This window comes from Emys orbicularis, chromosome 6 (genome assembly GCF_028017835.1).
Source record: "Emys orbicularis isolate rEmyOrb1 chromosome 6, rEmyOrb1.hap1, whole genome shotgun sequence".
NCBI lineage: Eukaryota > Metazoa > Chordata > Testudines > Emydidae > Emys > Emys orbicularis.
Window position 1 is genome coordinate 104,213,352 of NC_088688.1, and position 15,659 is coordinate 104,229,010.

At 38.5% G+C, this 15,659-nt stretch overlaps 1 protein-coding gene across 1 annotated transcript in view; it reads left to right on the plus strand.

Moving 5' to 3' along the window:
- SLC24A2 (solute carrier family 24 member 2) overlaps positions 1-15,659 on the plus strand; it is a 174,692-nt gene that overhangs the window by 121,854 nt on the left and 37,179 nt on the right. Inside the window, exons 5-6 of the mRNA XM_065406686.1 lie at positions 12,438-12,536; positions 14,555-14,661. Coding sequence (XP_065262758.1) covers positions 12,438-12,536; positions 14,555-14,661 — 206 coding nt within the window. The remainder of the gene's footprint in view (positions 1-12,437; positions 12,537-14,554; positions 14,662-15,659) is intronic.

Consider the following 15,659-nt stretch of genomic DNA (forward strand, 5'->3'; position numbering starts at 1 on the left):
GAAAATGATCAAGCTACAATGCTTTATGAATTCATCACCTTCAGACTGATGTAATGCTCTGTAACTGGCCCTAGGTAAGAAGTTCAAGAAGAAACTATGGCCGTGGATGGCACGTGAACCACCCGGACCACGGGGGCAGAGTAGGAAGCAGGCGGGAGCTTTGGGACAGAGCTTGGGCGGTGCCACCCCAGGCTGTTTGGGGAGACTCAACTTCCCCTGGCCTGCAATACCTGCTGCCCATGATTATGACTATTACTGAATATGGCAGCTTGGCTCCTATGAAGGATGAGTCAAAGACAACATATTATGCTTCACAAATTACGCTGCCTCCCCATTCAGGTTTCTGATTTACAAAGCCCTAAATGGATCTGCCCATATTATCTCAGAGACTGCCTCTTCTTCCAAGACTTCCTATGGCCACTGTGGTCATCTGTACAACATTTAGCAGAGCCTTTGTATAGATTCAATGAAGCTGGAGCCCAAACCTTCTCAACAGCAGATTCAAGGCTCTGGAATATCCTCCTAAAGGATACTGAGAAAAGTCCTTCCCTCTATATCTCCAGGCCATACAGTAAAACCTACTTCTTCACTATACCATGCCTCAAAGAAGCAGAAGAATATTAAACAATTCTTCTAAGCTTAATGGTACCTGATTCTTTTTGAATATTTAACTTCATTTGTAAAAGAATCAGGATAACTTAATTGTGACTAGGCCATTCATAAGTCTCCTCTCTTCCTTCACGAAGTTATATACCATAACAAAAATTACCTAGCTTGTATTCTACATAGACTGGGAAGATAATATTTGTTCTATTGAGACCAAACTGCACCCATCCGTGTTATGCAGTGCTCCAACAGATAAATCAAAAGAAAAATTCCACTGCCATCTTGGGGGGGAAATGTCAATTTTATAGCTGCATGTTGTCAGAGTGATGTTATGTCATAGCCATAAAATATCATTTGTCTCTTAATGTTTAGAAAAATCCAAGTCAATATGTACAGCACTGTAGTATGTGCAAGTTAGTTAGCTTAAGCTAACTATATGATGATTGACTGAAAAGGTTTTAATGTTACAACTTTATTTCCTGTAACACAGCCATCTTGAAATCACAACTGTGAATTTCAGAGTGCCTACCTATCTATGTTATTTTTGCACTGAACTGCAGTTCTTTCCGATGCCTTCTTTCCAATGCTGGACCATACTGCTTTCATATTTCTGGATTTGTTAACTACTGACTTTCACTGGATAAAAGTGACTTGTATGAATTGAAAATGTTATTTGCTGTACATTTTGAAGTTTCTCCCTTTATCATAATGAATTTTTTTACAACAGCACTGAAATTAGTGGAGATATTCCAGTTTTCCACTGTTCTAATTGAGAGCAGAATCTAGTGCCAAATGAGTATAAATCATTATTACAATAACATAAATGGATATACATTCCACCCTCCTCTCACTCGCCCCCCCCCCCCACAGTTGATTAAATGATCTGTCCATTTCAAAATTAATCTTGTACTTTGTATAAAAGAGAGTTCTGTTATCTCTTTATCTGGAAGAACTTTCCCATTTTAATGGCTTGACTAGGGTGACCAGATGTCCCGATTTTATAAGGACACTCCCAATTTTGGGGTCTTTTTCTTATATAGGCTCCTATTACCCCCCACCCCCGTCCCGATTTTTCACACTTGCTGTCTGGTCACCCTAGTCTTGACAACTGATCCACACTGATGCTTCTGTGCTGCACAGGAATGCATTGATCTTCCTTTGTAATGTTATATTGGAATATATGCATTTCAAAGTGTTGTGCAAGTTACATGGACCATCACATATCAACTACATTGAGGCAGCAGTGAAACTATTAAGTCACATCCTATCCTTCCTTTTTAGTATTTTTTCTTCAAGCTGGAAGGAACAGTAATATGGATGAACCCTGGCCATTATCTAGACTGCTCTATACATATCTGAATGGTGATACTAGAAGAGCAGAGCAGTTTAAACACTCTCCTCAGGTACCATGGTGTTCAGAAAAACAGTGCCCTCAGTTACATCCATCTAACCCAACTGATTTCAATGAAGGCAGAAATTTTGGGGGCCAGTGAAGATCGGCAGGCAAGAACACAAATCTAATATTATATCTGAACCCACAACTTCTGCAGGGCTACTCAATTGTCTCATCGCTATGTCAGGTTGATCATTTTAAAATTAGAAGAGAATTTTGTAAAGATTATTTTAACATTTAAACTCCACTAGCCTTTAGTAATTTTCATGACATCTGGCAGAGCATAATCCTGCCTGTTTCTTCCTCATGATCCCATTTCCAGCTCCAGAGAGCATATCTACACTTGATAGCGATTCTGTTTCCTAACTAGGTAGCAGAATGTAAGAGGGAGTCTTGCCCAGAATATCTGATTCCCCTCTCTTCTGTCTCTTCCATCTAAGGCTATGTCTACACTACAGACTTCTGCCAGCATAGCTATGGTGGTCAGGGAGGTGAATAGGTGTAATCCCTGACTGTCATAACTTTGCCAGCGGAAGCCCCTAGTGTAGACATATTCATACTGGCAAAACTGCACTCATTTTGTTTGTGGGTGTGGTTTACTATACCAGGAAACAGTGCAGATTTGCTGGGATTGCTGCATTCACACTAGGAGTGCTTTGCTGGTATCATAAACCAGTATTCCTATACCAGTAAAGCGCTTCTAGTATAGACATAGCCTGAGGTATTCTTCATAATCTCACATGAACCAGAGCCTTGAGTCTCAAATTCATTTTCAAATCTACACCCAGTGACCAGAAAGAAATAATACTGAAGTGCCCAAACCCATTGACTAGAATTGAACTGTACTGTATTTCATTCATTTATCATTTCACTTCTTCAGAGTGGCTTGTACCCAGACGGAAGTTCCATTTAAAACGGGTCTCTTCGCTGAGATATGAACAGCATAATTGAAAGTACAATTCTAGGCTTTTCAAATTCCATTTCACCACAATTGTTTAGAAATGATGCAAGCATAGCAGCAAACTCTGTAGAATCAGTATAAAATAGTCAAAAAGCTAAGAGTGGCCATTTTGCCTTAATGGAAGTGGATTCTGCATGGTTACTGCTGTAGTGGCCTTACAAATTCAGACTGTTTAGCACTTACCCCTTTCTGCTGTTGCTCACAGTAAGTAGGCTATTGCTATGTGATGTTTGTAGTGAGAGCGAATAAATGAAGTTGTTTCTAAAATGCTCCCAACACTGCAGCAGAGTAGCTAGTTCTCCACTTTTGGCTGTCTCCCTTTTACATCAAATAGATACCACAATTACTGTGGTATTTTCAGGGCTGAAAATGTCAACTCACCAAAAGATCTCAGCTTTCAGGTGTACTTTCTGGTTCCTCCTCCTGCCCTACTGAGTCTCCAGCTTTGGATAGCATGAGAGTAGCCAGGGCTGACTGCTGTGATCTAGTTGCTGACTGGCTTTTCCCCTCTCCTCCATCAGGCACCCAGAGGCTACTAGGGGAGGAGCCCAGAGAAGAGCTGATCAGAAAATGGGGGGGGGGGGAGTTCTGTGCCAAATGTAGATGAAAACCTCAAATGTTTAGTTTGAATTGCAATTGTCCATGAAAATTTCATCTTTCCATTGAAAAACCAAAAACTGCTGCAAACTAAAATTTTCAACGAAAACTGATGGAAAATGGCTTTCTGGTGGGAAAAAATGGATTTTTTTTTTTTTGAGGATAGTAAATACTTTTTGCAAAAACTTTCATTTAGTTGAAATCCCCATTTTCTAGTGAACAAATGTTTGGATGGAAAACCTTTGACCAGGCTTTGGGATAAGAAGCCAGCTGGGGAAGGGAGAGAGGGGAGGGAGCTGCAGGTATAACAACAGCAATTGCTAAGGCAGGAGCCTCACTTAAGGAGTACATTGAAGGGAGGAGGAACTGAAAGGGAGAGCCTGGAAATGTGTGCACTAATGAATTACAGGGAGAAATAGAACTGATGGTTAAGAACAGCAGAGGAAAGAAAAGTAATGTGTTGGGAGGAGTGGGAAAATTAATGAGGGAAAAGAGAGACTTGATATACATATGTGGGAGGATTTATGTATCCATAATCAGGATACGTGATGGATTTGAGGAGGAACTGATGATTTTTGGAAGTATGTGTACTGTTTGCCTACTTCAGAACTTTAAAATTTGCATAATATTTGTATTTGTAAATGTTTTGAAAGCTTTTCCAAGGCTTTTTGTTGCACTAATATAGACAAGTTTGGTTGTCGTTAGAAATCCATCTTGAGTGGAGCCTAACAAATTTTTAATATGTTGTTATAGCTTCTGAACAGTTAATTAAGGATATGGGCTTCTGGAGAAAGTCTTTTCCTTTCTGGAAGAGAAATGAGTGGACAAAGAACCAGCATATGCCAGTACTTTTTATTCACATTATGTATGTAATTCTGGTCTCTTTGAACAAAGGTGAAGAATAGACACAGTGCCTCACGAGGTGTGTCTCAATGTGTTTTAACCAACACCCCGAAGAGTTTGTCCAGATTGGGATTTGTTTGAAATATGTTTGCTGCTCATGGTCAGCCCAGGCCTAGAAGAGACAATGACCAAATAATACATTTTTAAACATGGATCTCTCTGTCTATGCTAGGTGCAAAGGTGTCTATGATAGGTGCAAAGTTATGTTCAAATTTCTTAGTTAAAATGTGTGTGTGAGTGTGTTTACAAAGCTGATTTATTTTCTCAGTCTAGACAAACCCAAACACAGTAAACTCTTTACTACTGGAGATGCCAACTCAGCCGGATGTCCAGTCAAAGCTAGCATCCAGATGCAGTTAGCTTGTATGAAATTGTCTAGCTAACAAGGATTTATATTATAAACTATTTTGCTTGAAAGAAGCTTTTGCTTGACATAAAGTGGTGGCTAATTTGTTTAAATACACCACCCAATTTCCTTCAGTGGCTCATTAACCCAGCCCACTCAGCTATGGCATTTACATTTAAGCCTTGTGCAGAAAATCTCATCTTAGATATTTGTTTCAATAAAGTTATTTACTTCATTTCTTATTATGGGCTGAGGGTTGAAGAGGTTGGTGGGATTTTTTTTAATCTTAAAATATTTATTAAATATACCATTTGAAAAAAATGCTACAATTACTACATTCATGATCCTCTGATTTTTCTTTAGTCTTGCAGTAATAAAGTATAAATACATGAGAGAAATTATTCCTATAAATATACTATGAATAAAGTAGGTAACTGCTACGTATTACCATACATATGCTGCATGTAGTGTGTTATTGGTATTAAAAGAACCTAGAAAAATGTCATCTTAGAAAGCACCCTTTATGGATTGGCATAATGCAATTTCCATCCCAAAGCTTCGTGTACTGTAGGTAATACAGATATATCATCTGAGACCATACTATACATTTTCTACCAATGAAGAAAGTAAGGAGGTAATAAGTTATTTTTGTTTGTTTTCTCTGTAGCGACATTAATACTGATGAGACCCTATGATTCCCTTTAGCTTCCCAAAGAGATCTGTCATCATTGTTTCTGCATAACTTCCAAAAAAACCAAACAGGAGATAGTGTTCTAGAAACTTAATTTAGATCAAAGTATGGTATTTTAGAGTTTTCCATTTTGATTTTTCACAAAATATAATCTCCACTTGCTATATTTTACATCACACCTCCTTTTGTCATCCTTTCTGAGCCTGAGTGCATTAAATAAAACACAGCAGCATGTGGGTTATCACATTGCAGGATTCCTTTTGTAACCCACTCCCTCGTATAGCTTTCGCTGTAAAGTTGGGAGCCTGTGAGTAGATTTCTTGGGACTGTTCTATTGGCATTCAAATCCTGATAGAGGCTATACCTTCAGCTCTTCTTGCTGAATTCAGGAGAAGGTGAGAGAGACTAGCACCTCAAAAGATTAGCAACAAATCCATTCATTTTAAATTCCAAAGCAGTCAGAAAGGTACCTGCTTTGTAAGTAGCTTTTTGTGCATCAGACTCTTTTTTGTCGGCATTAACCCTATTTGTATTTTTTTTGTTTTTGTTTTGCTTTGTTTTTTGAATCACAAAATATGGTTTCTAGTTTCTAGGTTTTGGTCTTTTTGGTTCACTTTTCCAGCTCACTTATGGCTCATTGAAGAAACATTTTTTCACTATATAAAATAAGTATCTATTTAAGATGCTGTAGAACAGATTTTGTAGAACTGTTCCAGATTTAGCTTACCAATTTTGAAGCCAGTGTGACTTTTTGGTATATTTTAGAGGTGTGCTACAATTGGACTTTCAAAAGAAACTCAGTTACAATTGCAACTATTGGATTGGATTCAACTAATGTAAGGATTCCAGCATACCTTGATCATGATTGTAATACTTAAATAAATATTTAGTGATGGTGGAGGCTTTCTAATAAGGTATAGGATATAAATTAACAAATTAGTGAAAACAGTTCTCAGTAGCAAACGCATACACTTGTTACCTTTGGGAGTCAATGGAGGTTTAGTGATATCTGCAGTGAACCTTTGGAAGTGTCTTGTAGAAGACACATGTTTTATAAGTTCTTTGAACCAAGGTTCACGGGCTAGATAGGCAAATAGTGTACTGAGTACAAAACGGGGCAATATATTTTCCTCTAATTGGCCAGTAGAAGGTGTCTAAAGTATATTCCAAGCTTTTTATGATTCCGGGGTGACTGTGACCCACTCCCATGAAAGAACAGTAAGGTCTGTAGGACTGTTTGTCTCTGTGAAGAATGTTGCACTACATGACTGAACAAATCTTTGTGTAGTGTGCAATAATAATCACCCCAAAGTTTGTGCACATCTGGAAGAGAAGAGGTACCATAAGTTTTCAAAAGTGGAGGTCTGTGATTAGCAGTCTCCCATACAAACACTTGCTGTAAGTCTGAACATTCTTGGTGAAACCTGAACTCCATTAAAGTCAATGGGAATTTTGCCATTGACTTTAGTAGGGAAAGGATTTCACCCTCTTTGCCAGAAGAGTGAAAAGATCAAAGTTTCAAGAAATAGCATAGGAGTAAAAGAAAGAGAAATACTGCAAAGCAGAGCTCAGAGACTTTAGTCAGTAATTACATTCTATCATAAGGTATAAGCACAAATGGACAGAGTTAAAGTTGTGTGGGCAACCTGAACTTTGTCATTTCCTGACTTTTGAGTCCTTATCTACAGCCTTAGCATTGCATATGTGCAACTTTTTGCATTTTATCAGAGGTTAATGGAGAACAAGGAAGTTGAAAGGTAAATAAATGGTACATTTATTGATTTAAAAAAAAACCAGAATTCATCAAAATGGATATTTCTTTATGTATCATCAAAACAACCATTCGAAAGCCAAATATATTGATTGTACAGTATCTTAATGCAAACTCAGTCTGACCTGTCTGACTAATGGCTCTCTAAATCCAGTTACGCCGTACTCAGTCCTGGGCTTGTCCTGATTACAGACAGAAATTAGCAACAGAATGCCTATTTTGCTTTTTCTCTTTTTACAATCATTTTACCAAGTAAGTCTTGAATGGATCTGTAGTTCTGTATGGACCTTTGATCTAAATGAATTGCTTCACATGCTTCATTGGCCAAGACATCCTTTTGATTGACCTCAGCACCTCACTGAATCAGTTCTCTTGCCCTCCAACAACGAGTTTACTCAAAATGCCCAGAGCAATGGTGCTCAAGCAGGTGGCTTTTCTGCCTAGCCTAGAATGTGGTTCTTTTTTCATGTATGAATAGGGTATCATGAGAGGTCCTAACGAAGATGGCAATTACTTTGTTTTTTAAAGATACAGAAACTGAAACACAACCCCTCAGAAAACACACAGATGGAGGGGTGGAATCCACATTTACTCTGTGATAGAATTTCTTTCTGATATACTCATTACATATACATTTGTATATTGTGGGCCTGAACCTGGGCACCTCCTAAGAGATGGGGAGCATGCACAGTCTCCATTGACTCCTTGCAAGACTGGGCGGTGTATGATGTGTAATTGTTTTGGGGACTTTCTGAAGTCACTGGGAGCTTTTCGCTCACAAGGTATGAAGAGTTGGGCCCTTTGTTTAATGAACTAGTTACTCTTCACCTGTTAAAAGTTGAGAGTCATTGGTCTACACTAAAAAGAAATGGGGAAAAATGTCTGTCCTGTCCCTTTTTGTTCTTCAGAATGAATTCTAATTACAGTAATAAGGCACCAAGTGTTCACTGAGTTTTACATATTTTTAGAAAGAATGCAGGGATCACCTAGTAGGGGAATTGCATTTTTACAGTCACTCGTCTTCTGTCTCTCACACATGCATGCACATGGACACTCCTACACATTTCAGCCCTTCTTTAATTTTCTGTTTAAAGAAGAAAGCGTACATCATCATAACTACTCGGAATCACAGCACTCCGCTGCTGAAGGGGCACAACTGGCAAGGAGGTGCCATGGGAAAACCACGTATGTCCCTAAAACGGGATCTGAATAGGATTGTATAGCACCCAAAATGATATAAAGCATGAGGTACCCCTCAGTGGTTAGGTATTATTTATTTGTATTATGGTAGCACCTAGAGACTCCAAGCCCATTGTGCTAGGTGCTGTACAAACTACAAGACCTAAGTAATCTGAGTTTGTCTACATGGAAAGTTATTTTGGAAAAGATATTCCTGATTAATGCCATATGTGGTTGCTCTTATTCTGGAATTCCACTGAGTAAGATAATTCAGAATAAGGTGCTTTAATTCTGAAATAAGAGCATCTATATGTGGTGTTAATCGGGAATAGCTAATCCATTTTAAATTCACACTGTATCTTATTCTGGATTAATTTTCATGTGTAGGGAAGCCCTAACTAAATTATAATGAATGTAGGGCACTGCTTAGAACTTCTCTCCCCTCCTCCTCCTTCCTTTTATCTCCCTTCCCATCCTATTCAACATCCCTCACCCCAGGGAAAAAGCCTAAGAAAGCAGATGAACCCTGCAGCTTTTCTTGTAGGTCATTAGATCTGGATTATATCAACCCAAAGGGTGGGAAATGATTTCTAGGGCACCTGTGCTTCCCAGGGGTCTATGAACTCAAGCATTTTGGCTGATCTGAACTGTCATAGTATTTTACGAGGGGAGGAGCAGTGTCTCAGATAATTAGTCCCACAGCACCTAGTTCTTTGTAGAGCAAAACCCATACCTTAAACTCCCCTAGAAATAATTTGGTGGTCAATGCAAATCATGGAGCATAGGTGTAATACAAGCCCCATTTAGAGTGTACTGCTTTAATCCAGACTTGAAGTAACAAAGGCATGGTTAACTGACAAAATCCAGGTCTGAAATGAAAAGTTTTAAGCGTTTTGCCAAATGCAAATGATTAGAAGCACTCTGGTCCAGTCAGGATTCCTTGTGGGGCTCTGTCTCTCTGTGAAAGGGTGCATCATGCACTTCTCCTGTGCCTGGAAAACTCCCCAGACTGGTGTTTGGGGGAGGCATTGCCCCATTTTCCTCCTATCCCTCCTTAGTGCACAGGTGCTCACCTGGGATAGTGTCTCTGCTATGTATTTGCTGGCTGGCCCCTCCACAAAAGCCTCACTCTTCCCCACCCCCTTGGGCACCAGTGCGAGGCCAGTCACATTGTGGCCCCAAGGATGGAGAAGAAGGAGGTAGAGTGATATAATGATCATAACTAGGATTACTGGGCAAAAAGTGAAATAGATAACATTTTCTCTTAATGTTAAGAAGCACTTCCTTGAAGTGATCTCTGGCTGTAGAATAATCTTGCAAAGGGAGTGATGGATACTTCATCTCTTTGGACATTTAAAAGTAGGTTAGAAGATGTATTGGAGAGAAAAACCTGGCACTGGGAGAAAGATGGGCGTGGTCTACAGCAGAAAGTTGCACTGGTTTAATTTAAACCAGTTTTTAAACTGATATCAAACTACTCTACCTCGATATAACGCTGTCCTTGGGAGCCAAAAAATCTTACTGCGTTATGGGTGAAACTGCGTTATATCGAACTTGCTTTGATCCGCCGGAGTGCGCAGCCCCGCCCCCCCCCCACCCCCGGAGCACTGCTTTACCGTGTTATATCCGAATTCGTGTTATATCGGGTCACGTTATATCGGGGTAGAGGTGTAGTTCAAAAGTGTGGGCAGCTTTAGTTCAGTTTAAGAGTGGCTTAGTTTGGTTTGGTTTAAACCCATTCCTAATTGACAGAAACTAAACCACACAAAGCCATTCTTGCACTGAAATAAGAGCCTCTACGCAGGTGTTTGCATTGGTTTAACTACATTGGTTTAAAATCACACTTTAAATTAAATCAGTTCAGCCTTCTCATGTAGCTACACCTATGGACTAGATGATAGTCTAATAGGTATTTTCCATCACCAATTTATATGATTCTTGCTGAAGGAACTATCATAAAATAGCATGAACATCAGCAGGGATGCTGGGTCTTAGAGCACAAGTAAACATGAAATGAAGAATAAATGTTCCACACAAAATACAAGTTGAGACTTTTTAAAAAGCCTCTTTTTTTCATTTACCTGTGCTCCCAAGAATGTAGTAATATACCTGGGACATTATAGGCCAGATCTTGAAAAATGCTTATGTACCCATCTTGGACACTGCCACCCCCAATTCATGTGTGCAAACTGCCATGTCTGTGTGAGTGCAAGCACACATTCCTCCACAACTTGTGTGCACACCATGTTTTTCACTCGTGTCAGGCATGCACAAAATTGTGCACACAGACTTAAGATGACTCCTGTGTTGTAAATGGAAATACTTGACCTTTTCGGCATTACATTATAAAATAATTGGTGTGACTGTTCTCTCCTTTTTTCTTTTCCTTTCCCTCTTCAATTCATCTCACACTACAGGCTCTTCCCTTTCTCTATCCTTTTTTCTTTATTCAACTTTCTGACTCTTCTTCCTCTATGTCTTTGAATTATAGTCTCTGGCATTGACCCTGCACAATGAAGAGGTGAGCTGGCCTCTTACTTTTCACTGCCGCTCTGTTCTGCAGATGTTTCTGTTTCACCTTGTGCACTATATAGCAAAAAATTTCAAAATCCCCATATACATTTTTTTAGCAACTGAAAAAGAAACTGCCTGTGATATTCCCTACTGTTCTTCTGGCTGAACACATGTTATTTTACAGTGTGATGTTCATAGAATAATACGTCAACTGAATGGGGCAAAGCTCATGACTTTTCCTAAGATTCTTTTATTATTTTTTCTCATCAGGTGGATTGTGGTTGACCATTTATTCCAGTCCCACATAAATGATTGTTTCTGACCTCTTGGTGCATTAGCGTGTAATTATTCCATTATGGTATCCAGCTTTCTAAGCATTCCCAATTTTTTTTTTGAGGGGGAGAGCAGAGGCGGTATTTATTTTATTTTAGACCTCTGATTCATTTGTCCATTTCATGTAAACAGCACAGGCTGATTTTATCATAATTATGACTTACATTTGGAAATGGTGACATTCTAATATAAATCAAAGTTTGTTTATGCATGGCTTCTCTTTACTTTCTGTAGTTAATTGACAGAATGTATCCTTTGGGTAGTATTGCTTGATTTTAATGAAATACCTTTTTGTCCTAAACCATGCAAGTCTTTGCACCCCCAAAACTCCAACTGATTTCAGTGGGAGTTTAGGGAGAGCAAGAATTGTAGGATAGGACTTTCATGTCATATGTTTGTTTTGAATTAAGCCTGCATTCTACTTAATCTGTAATATTTACAATGAAGGAGGAAGGGGACAGAAGAAATAAATCATAAACACATATATTAGGATAAAAACATACAAGGAACATAAACTATGATACCACAGGGCATAAACCAACCATTACAAGATAAGCAGAGAGCTACTGTACAAGATTGTAGAGAACAATGTAGCACTAACTGGCCGGGGTTGGGAATAAAATTAGCCTATGGGAAGGTTATTTAGAAATTGTTCATTATGGGGATTCTTACGCGTTTTTCAGAAGTATCTGGTACTGGTCACTACTGGGGACAAAATACTGGACTAGATGGACCACAGATCTCATCTAGTATGGCAATTCCTATGTTCCTATAGCAGACCAGAAATTGTGTTTTTTATTTACAGCATTTTTATTTATTTGCTATTCATCTTTAATTTTTTATACTAGCACTTTTGTTGGGCAAACTTGATTGACTGCATCACCAGAAAAATAATATTTTTTTTATTCTCTTTGAGTTTTAGGGCAAAAACAAACATCTTTTTAAATTCTTAACTCTGTAAGAAACAAAAATATGCATATGCATGAATGTCAAACAATGTTTAATAATTAGTTAACTTTCTATTTGGGATAGATAGAAATTAATTCTTGGTTTTGATTTATAGAGCAAAAGCTGAAAGCTATTACAGAGAAATGTAGCATCTCAGAATGGCTGCACTTGAACAATGACAATGTTTTCTTTTAGGAAAGTTCAAAGAGAAGGCCTCAATTCTTCATAAAATTGCCAAAAAGAAGTGCCAGGTGGAAGACAGTGAAAGACGGAATGGGGCTGCTAATCATGCTGGTAAGTATAAGAGTACAGAATTATTTCTTATTGTTTGGGGTATATTTGCTATGTGTTACTTTACTTACCCAAGAAAATAAATAAACCTACATTTTTTCAGACTTGAGTGCCCTCTAAATCCATATCTGGACTCCCAAATGGGAACCTGATTTTCAGAGATGCTTAGCACCTGCAACTCCAAATGGGTTGGATTGGTATAATTGAGTGAAAAATTTGGCTCATAGTTTGCCCAATGGACTATTTCATACAGTGGGTCAGATTCAAGCTGTACACGTGTAAATGCAAAATAACTCCAGTGACATTACAAGATTTACTCTGGATTTTGACCCATTCATTTCTGGTAGGCCATTAGAGTCAGTCATTTGAGCCAAACAGGGCTAAATTTTCCTTTCTCATCCATGTATTCTATTCGGACTCCCTAAAAATTGTGCATGAAACCCCCATAGACATGAATGGGAGTTCTGTGCATGAAGAGAAAACAGAATAAAACATCCAGAGAGCTGTTGTGCAAGGTTGGAAAGAAGAATGTGCACTAATTTTGGAAATGTTCTAAAGTAAGACTGATAAAAATATGGAGACAAATTCTATCCTCAGTTATGTCCCTGGAACCCCATTGACTTCACTGATGTTTGGCAGGTGAAAGTAAGGGCCAAATTTTCACCGTGATGCTTTATTTATTTATAACATTACCAGGCCATTTGACTCTGGTATTGGGTTCTCTCTGCATGTGGAGAATACTCACTGAGATCCACCAGGTGTGCAGTTTGGACACTTACATACATTTTCCATACACCTGAAATAAATGTGCATTTTATGTGGGTCATGTATCTCCACACTTGCAAGGAGAAGAGAAGAGAATATAGGATTTGAGATCTACCCTGTGGATCTAAGAGCAAAAATGTTGCCCTTAGAGAGGTATTATGATTGTTGCTGCAAGCCACGTGGTCTGTCAGAGGAAAATCCTGCCTATCTTGCATTGGCACGCAAACCTTGATAGCAATGTTCTGTTGTGCAAGGGGGAGACTGCAATGAGGGGGTCATAGTAGCCTGCTGCAAGGTATCTTTCTGATGGGGAAAGGATTGGGGCTGGGCCCTAGGAGGAGCAGGCTTGCGGTCGGTAGGTTTGTACGCACGGCTGATCCACTAGCCAAAAGGTTTGTGGACTAGTTGTCTAGTGGGTACTGTTACTTGCAGTCTGCAATAGCAGCCACAGAGTTGCTGCACAGCTTCTCTGTAGCCTGACTATGAATTGGAAAAAATTCATGCTTCCCAGCTCCGTATATACCACCTACACAAACCCCATTTACTCTGTTTTGTTTTTTTTCAAAAAGAATATTCAGCTCAAGACTTATACATTGTTAAAACAACAACAACAACAACTTAAGTCACCTTCATGTTTCTTTTAGCCACTGCTTTACCACTTAATGTTCATTGCAGTGGAAAAAACCAAAAAAACTATCAAATGAATCTGGTAAAAACTGAATCAGTTTGACACTTGCCATGACCTTACTCTATATCTAGATGCACTTTGACACTGAGTCAAGCAATTGGATGGAATACTTTGTTAATATAGCATAATGCTGAGGAAAATAGCCCACAAGCAGTTAAATAATCTCAGATATACTGCACTTTGCACTGCTGCTGTGATCTCAGATTTTAATTCAGGACGAATCTGAGTGCAACAGTAATGCAACCACACAGCTATATTTACTTCTTTGTACAGCAACATCAGATAAAATATGTCTTATTGTGTCAGCTGTTGTTAGAGGCACTTCCTCATGACTTCTGATTGTTCAAGGATTTCTGGCCATCACTATCTTTATCTAATAATAACAGCTGAAAATTTTGACATGCCTATTGTTTAGAAGATTCCTTGAATGATCATAGGGAAAGGAATTGCATTACACAAAAATAAACGGTTCACTAGTAACACTTAATAATTCAAATAGACTGAAGTATGAGTGCAGTGTTTTATCTGTTCTTTGTTCTGTTTTTTTCATTTATGGATGATGTTACAGAAAAAATTGAACTCCCAAATACTACAAAAGTGGAAGTTGAAGTAACACCACCAAATGATGGTTCAGGACCAGTGCAAAATGGAAACATTGCCCATGGAATTGAAGAGGTTACTGTCTTTTATTTTCTCTCTCTCGCTTTCTCTTTACCCTGATAAACATATTCCTGCCTGTTTTTACTATTTTGGAAAGCTAGTGAGTTGGCTTTTACCAAGTAGGATCTTGCTGTTTCATGCTCTTAGACCTGAAGCTACAGCTCAAGGCACTATGGAGAGAGAAAACCTCGTAAAAAGCCATTCTTGGCACTGAAGTTCATACCGTGGTTTACTTTAAGTTTAAACTATGCAGACAAATTCTTAGCATTTTCCTTAGGTAAGTTCTAGCAAAAGTTGCTCCACATTGGGAAACTGCAGGGAAATGCTATCCTTGTTGTTACCTTAGATCTCTACTTTTCAGCACTACTCTGCTACTGCTTCCCACCCTAGACACCTCAGACTCATTCTGGCAGTTGGTTTGCACATTTCTATAAAGTAGTCACACTGAAACTTAAATTCCTTGAAATTTGAAAGCATTTTCCATTCTCTTACAAATATGAAAAGTCTTATTTTTACAAAAAATATTAATTAAAATTTGAACACGGACCATTTTGAGAGAGAGAGTGGCCCATTTTCAAGCAAAAATTATCTCTGCAGTTATAAGAGATAAGATACAGTTAACAATTGCAGTATGAAAATAGTGATTTTGATTAAAAGTAAAATGTCAGGGTAAAAAATATCCTTAATAAATGTTTTAACTACTTTAGCACAGCTCAAGAGTGTATTTTTGAGAAGTATACATACATGGCCTCAGTCCTGCAAATGTTTAACTTCACACATTTTTGTAGTCCCATTAAAGTCAGTGAAAATTAAGTATGTGAATAAAAGTTTACAGGACTGAGGCCATAGTGGGACCTTTTATGGAAGAGAATGGCATCCTTCCTAAAGGTTTATCTCAGGGCTTGGAAACAGCTGATACATGCCTATACACTATTCCAGAACCTTTCTGAAGATATTATCATGTTCCCCAGAATCTCAGCTTTTCATTTAAAAATAAAGCAGTCTCTAGTTGT